This window comes from Aphanomyces invadans (assembly GCF_000520115.1).
Source record: "Aphanomyces invadans strain NJM9701 unplaced genomic scaffold supercont1.33, whole genome shotgun sequence".
Taxonomy (NCBI): domain Eukaryota; phylum Oomycota; class Saprolegniomycetes; order Saprolegniales; family Verrucalvaceae; genus Aphanomyces; species Aphanomyces invadans.
Genome location: NW_008580178.1, coordinates 437,939 through 444,415, shown reverse-complemented (window position 1 = coordinate 444,415; position 6,477 = coordinate 437,939). Strand labels below are relative to the sequence as shown.

At 55.2% G+C, this 6,477-nt stretch overlaps 1 protein-coding gene across 1 annotated transcript; it reads left to right on the top strand.

The window, feature by feature from the left end:
• Positions 1–3,016: 3,016 nt before the first annotated feature.
• Positions 3,017–6,081, top strand: H310_11714 (hypothetical protein; the record flags this gene model as incomplete). The annotated part of the gene is made up of 4 exons (XM_008878475.1): positions 3,017–3,461; positions 4,200–4,325; positions 4,385–4,782; positions 5,521–6,081. 4 exons carry the CDS (start codon positions 3,017–3,019, stop codon positions 6,079–6,081), a joined length of 1,530 nt encoding a protein of 509 aa, XP_008876697.1.
• Positions 6,082–6,477: the final 396 nt, after the last annotated feature.

The window sequence follows — 6,477 nt, the reverse complement described above, 5'->3', positions numbered from 1 at the left end:
GTGGAGGTCGCCACCACGGACAAGTTGGAAGCAAAGATTCGAGACTTGCAAGACGAAGTCGCGGCGTTGAAAGAACCGAACGGCCACGTGGCTAAGATGCGTACTGAATTGGTCGAACTCCGACAGAACTTGCGCAGCCAGGGTTTGTACACTGGTTCGTACACCTAGACTTCGTCGCTGTGACGATTGCAGACGCGGCTAGCTGTGAATGCGCAATGAAACATGGATGCATTGGAATGCCAGGAGTTGTTCTGGTGATGTGGCTTAGAGCCACATCCAGAAGACCACGGGTGATGAAGTTGTGGCATCGTCTGTCATGCATTAGTTTGCATTTGCTCATTCAAGTTTGCCCTCCAAGCTTAGTGTTGGTCATGGGGCCCCCTTTGTTGAGTTTGGCTAGCTCGTTTGGAGTTTGTGTGAGTCATGGTAACCTGGTCAGCATTAGCTAGCTAGCTACGTGCATCATGGCTTGCCCTAGTTGTAGTGAGTGTAGTTCTCTTTGCCCGCTAACTGCTATCGTTAACTCAGTTTTCCATTTCCACACTTGTGCACACAGTTCCCTCCATCCGGGGCTCAGATCAAAACTAGTTTTTCTGTCGTGGAAGGATCCTCAGCGCTCTCAAGATGAGTTCGATTTCTTGCGTATAGGCAAGTTCGGAAGGTCCCGCCGTTGATGACAGTCTGGTCCCTGACACAACCGCCCACACCCCCCACGCGAACGTGAATGACCAAGTCTCCCAGTCTCCGCCGACTGACCCTGACCAGGCAGCCCCGGGATCTGGCGACTCTAGTGCACCGCAGTTCACGGCCGCCAACTCAATCCAAACGGATGCCCAGGCACGCCGCGACTCTGATGCGTCTTTGGCAAATGTATTTGGCCGCATGGATTTGGGATCGGGTCCTAGATTCTCCGTCATGACAATGCTTCTGACACCCGAAATTTACGTGCAAGGGGCGCTTTCTGACCCTGTGAAACGTGCGTCTTTCGCCTTGAGTGTGAGTGAAGGTCTTTAAAACGACTAGAACTCTAGTGATACTGCCGACAATCTGCCGACACCACCAGTCGCGCAATATGCTGGCCCAAACCGCCTCCAAGGCATGCCGCACACTCCGTCTCCTCCACGCTATGATGGTTCAACTGCGTTGGAGAAGAAGTAGTTCAAGCAACAGTAGCAAGAGTATTGGTTTCAATGTGCTTCCCTCCGTCAGCTCGGTTTTCAGCTCTATGTGATGCCTGTGGGTGCATGCATTGCCGACGCGCGACGGAATCTTATGGCTATATATGATCTTTGGAAACCGGCGGAGTCCATATCTGAAGAGGAATGGATAAACTAATTTCCGTGAAGGCAACGACCTGGGCATCATTGATTATGCCCGAGTTGACAAACAAATGAAGGAACTGCGAGTCAACTTATCACTCACCGTCTCCAAGAGTCGAATTTCCAATTAGGTGCACGCAATGGACACTATACTCGAAAAGTTGTCCATGACATCAATCGTGGAAGCCGAACCAAAGCGGGTTGTTGGGTACTTGGTGGACGCATTGGCTCCACCAGATTTCAAAGCAACGGTGGTCGACGAAACACCAACAAACTTTTGAAGTCAAACACGTTGGAATTTATCGAGTATCTCGATGTGACAATGTGTTCCTACATGCGTTGGGAAAGCGAACGGTCGACGTCACGAGTTCAAACAGTGTCACACCGTCCCCATCAGACCCTGGTGGACCCCTCTCCAACGTCACCGTCCGCTGTTTCCCGCCCTCCCACCCGTTCCGTCCCGTTTTCGTCGACGCCGCCGGTGCGCATGGCTCCTGGTGACCGCGCGTAGCCTCGGGGCGGCGAGTTCAACCGTGGTGGCTCCGGTGGCCGTGGTGGCCGCAGCGCCGGTCGCATGGCTAAACAGGCCGCGCGGCATTCGGGGCCTCGCTCTTGCCGCTCTTGTGATGGTGGTGAACATTCGTATCGCGAGTGCCCTAACCGTTCGAAGATTAACAACATCATGTCGTCGGCGGTTGCACTGTGGTGGCTGCGGGCAGTGTGGTGGCAGCGGTGGTTGAAGACGTTGTGCTATTACCTGCTGTTTTGCTCGACACGGGTGCTGACACCTCGGTGGTCAATTTTAGCCTTGTTACGGCCATGAGCTCCGCGGGTGTCCTTTGCCATGTGATCCCTGGTGCTAACCACTCTCTGGAACCGTTCATGGATGAACCTGTTTTTGTTCTCGACAGCGTTGTATTGGGCTTGGTTACGCTATCTACGTCCGCTGGTCCTCTGCTCTTGCGCAATGTGTCTGCCTAGGTTGTCGATAATGCCCGGACTGAGCCGCGGTTGATCATTTCACGGCTGGTCATGGAACCGTTGGGTTATTCCCTCAATGCTCTCCTGGTTCGCGCTCGCGCGCTGGCACCAGAGTGAAATCTCGATGTTCCCGCGTCGTGTGCGCCGCTTTCGGTCGCCCCTGTGACTACTCTGGCCGCGCAGTCCCAATCTGTCGCGCCTCTGCGTTTTCTGGCTCCCTCAGCCGAGGTCCCTACTCTGTCAACGCCTCGGCGGCCAGTGATATGCCTGGATTGCACTCGGCACCATCGCTTATTCAACCTCCAACGCTCAGTGATGACACGGTGTGTGATGAGGATGTGTCAGACGTCACTTCGTTGCCTCTACCAGTCCCTGGCGGTCAACCGGCTGTTCGGCGTTTGTTGCACGAGCGTGTACTTGTGGCCGAGGCCAATAGCCTTGCTGGTGATCATCTGTCGCGTTTACGTGCCATGATCCACCACTATGTGGATGTTTTTCGCATCGAGTTCTCCTCTTAAGGTTCCTCCATTGGAAGTGCGTGTCCGTTCATCTGCGTCGCCGGCGAAATGCTCCACCAGGCGCTACCCACCAGCTCATCAACGTTTCATGGAGGACCACATGGGGACCTCGAAGCCGCTGGCCTTGTCTATCTCAATACTGGTAGCCGTTGGGTCTCTCCTCCGCGAATTGTGCCGAGAAAGGACGGCTCATATCGCATGACGGTTCATCTCCGCTCAGTCAACTCGCGCACGGAGCAACTCCAGTGGCCCATGCCACAGCTCGAAGTCGCCCTCGGTTTCCTCACTGGCAGCCGTTTTTACTTCGCGCTCGATTGGTTTCGTGATTACTGGCAGCTGTCACTGTCCCCTGGAAGCCAGGAACTGTTCACTATTATGACTCATCGCGGCATGATGACGCCGACGCGTGTGTCCATGGGTGGTTCCGACAGCGTAGGCTATTGCCAATCATGCGTTGAACTCATTTTCAAAGATGTGTTGTATCGTGGGGTCCTCGCCTGGCTAGATGACATTCTGGGTTACGCTTCTACGGAAGATGCGCTTCTCGACATTTTGGACCGCGGGCTCCAGGCATGCGCGTCCTCGGACCTCAAGCTACACCCAAACAAGTGTTCGTTTTTTCTCAAGCGTGCGAAGCGGTGCGGTAAAATCATTTCGGCCGATGGAATCAGCGATTGCCCAGAGCGTGTCAAGGGCCTGGTCGATCTTAGCACGCCTACAACGGCGGCAGAAGTTCTTCTGCTGCACAAACTGGATGCGCTCAAGCGTTCCCCATTTCTCTTGGCTCGTAGCGCCGCTCACGCAGCTCATCGCTGTCGCCTCTAAGTCGGTCTCCAGCCGCCAGCAACGAAAACTCGACAAGGTCTTGTTGTCGAATTTTGCCTGGTCTCACAAACATGATGCGTGTTTCCGTGCAGTCAAGGATACTCTTATCTCCATGGTACCGCACTCGCACGCTGATGATGAGTCTCTGGTCTGCGTGTTTGCCGATGCGTCCCTCGATTTTTGGGGCTCGGTAGTCACCCAAGGTTCCAATCGAGGACAGGCAGTTGCCACTCGCCAAACAGCGTCATCGCCCGCTGGCGTTCCTTAGTCGTTATTTTACGTGTGCCGCTAGTAGATGGCCCATCCCCGACAAGGAGGCCTTCGCGATTGTGGAGAGTTGCAAGCGTTTGGAGTACTTGCTGCGGCGCCCTCGTGGTTTTGTGATTTGTACCGATCATCGCAATCTCGTCTACATCTTTGATCCACTTGCAACCGACGGCGCCATGCAGCGCCATCAAACCGATCGTCTTCAACGATGGGCTATGGTTATAACTAGCTATAACTACTCGATCCTTCACATCCCCGGTGAGTCCAATGTGTGGGCTGACATGCTTAGTCGTTGGGGTATCGTATCACCTGTCGTCTCCGCCAGCTCTGTTGCACTGGCCCCTGTGCCTCTCTCTACTGCAGACTGCTGATTTTGTTTGGCCCACGCTCGATGAGATTGCTAACATTCAGCGTGGTCACTTGCCACCGCCAGCCGGCGTGACAATGACCCTTCTCGGGTCGTTTATTGTTCAGGGTATGACCTTGTGTGGATTCCAGATGAAGCGCGATCGCTCCAAGCTCACCTCCTCGTGATTGCTCATGCCCACCTTTCTGACCATCGTGGTGTGAACGCTACGCTATTATCACTCACTGAATGGTGCGTGTGGGTTGCGCAGGCTGCCGATTTCGCGGCGTTCGTTCAGTGCTGCTTGCACTGTATCTGTGTGTCGGGTCGCATGGTGCCACGTCCGCTTGGTGAGGCCCTCCATGTCACCAAGCCCAACGAGCTGCTCCACACCGATTTTCTAACCCTGCCCAAGGATACGCTCACCGGCTGGCAATACGTCCTGGCTCTCAAGGACGATGCCTCTGGCTACTGTATGCTTATTGGATTCAAGACCGCTACAGCCGATGCCTTTGTCACAGGTTTGGTGGGCTGGTTCAGTATGTTCGGCGTTGCGCCCACTTGGGTAACTCATCGTGGTTCACATTTTCGCAACAGTGTGATCGAGTGTATTGCACGCTTGCTGGGGTCGCACCATCATTTCACGACTGCCTGCAGTACACGCCGTGGTCAAATGGTTCGGTAGAAGTCCTCAGCCGCCAAGCTTGCGTTGCATGCGTGCGCTGTTGTCCGAGTTCGGCCTCCAGGCCACCGAATGGTCACGTGTTTTACCTGGGGTGCAAAGTGCATTGAACCATCAACCATCCCCACGTCTCGGTGGTATTTCTCCTGTTACTGCATTTACTGGTCTATCGCCTGGTTTACCTTTGCGTTTTGTGTTCGAGTCTCGTGGTAAAGCGGTGAACATGTCCATCGACGAGCTTTCGCAGGCGTGGCATTCTAGTTTTTCTACCCTCGTTTCTGCGTTGGATCGGATGCATCGCACAGTCGCGGCATCGAGCGAGGCCACACGCCGCCAGGGACGCCCTGCACGTTCGCACAAGGCCAAGGGTACCCGGTTCTCACTCGATATTTTGTTATGGTGGCAATTATTTCGTCCCATCCGCCCATGCTTTCAGCCTCGTGGCGTGGCCCCAAGCGCGTTGTGGAGGTATTATCCGATTGGAGTTTTGATGTCGAAGACCTGGTGGAACCTTTTGAACGGTCGGCGCATCACGCGAGCCGTCTGCGATTTTATCATGACAAGGATCTCAATGTTACTGAGGACATTCTGTCTTTTGCGCGCTACAACGAGGGTGGCCACATGGTGCGCGCTTTTGGTGGCGTTCGCCCTGCGCGTGACTCGTTTGAGGTCATGGTGTACTGGCTCGGGTTGTCTGATGATGAAGCCACGTGGGAGCCGCTATCTACGCTGCTTGAAGACGTGCCGATTTTATTACAGCGTTATTTTGATGCTACCTTCGATACTCCACATGTTGCGGATGCCCAATGCTTTTTGGCCCAACATTCCCCCGACGATCGTGTCCCCCCTGCTCTCAAGGTGCCCCATTTTACCCCTCCTGATGATGACCCAGTGACTCTGTCTGCCCCTGCAACGTCTCGTTCCACCTCGACGCCTCGTCCCGCCGCCTCGTCTCGTCCACGTTCGCGTTTGCAGCCTACCCGCTCAGCCGCCCCTGCGCCAGTGGAGGTTGCCTCGCCGCCGTCTCACCCTCCACGTGTTGACAAACTCATGTCTGCTCCCTTTCGCCAACCTTCTGTGCAGCCTGCACAGGCCGCAGTTCCAGCCGTGATCCCGTTGCGCCGCAAAATGTCCCTGGGGTGACCCAGAACCTTGCAGCGTCCACACACGACCGAATCCGCCTTGGTTTCGACATCCGGGTCGGAGCTGATATTCGGCACAACAGGAGTGTTACCACTTGGGCCGCCAGGACGGTGCACAGATTGGTCCGGAGCGACTGCAATTTGGGCCACAACGTCGTGTAGGGTCGAGAACCGGTCGTTCTGGCGCGAATCCTGTTGGGCAGCCATCGTTTCCATCTCCTTGCATATCTGCGACAAGGTAGACTTCATTTCCTGGAGCTCGTGGGTCGGCGTCGCGGTCCTGGATGCCGCTCGGGCGCTCCGGGAAGGCGTACCAGGGGCAGAAGTTGTACTAGAGGGACGAGACGGATCGTGCGTTCCATCCTGTCGTATGTCCAAGTCGACATCGCGGTTCTGC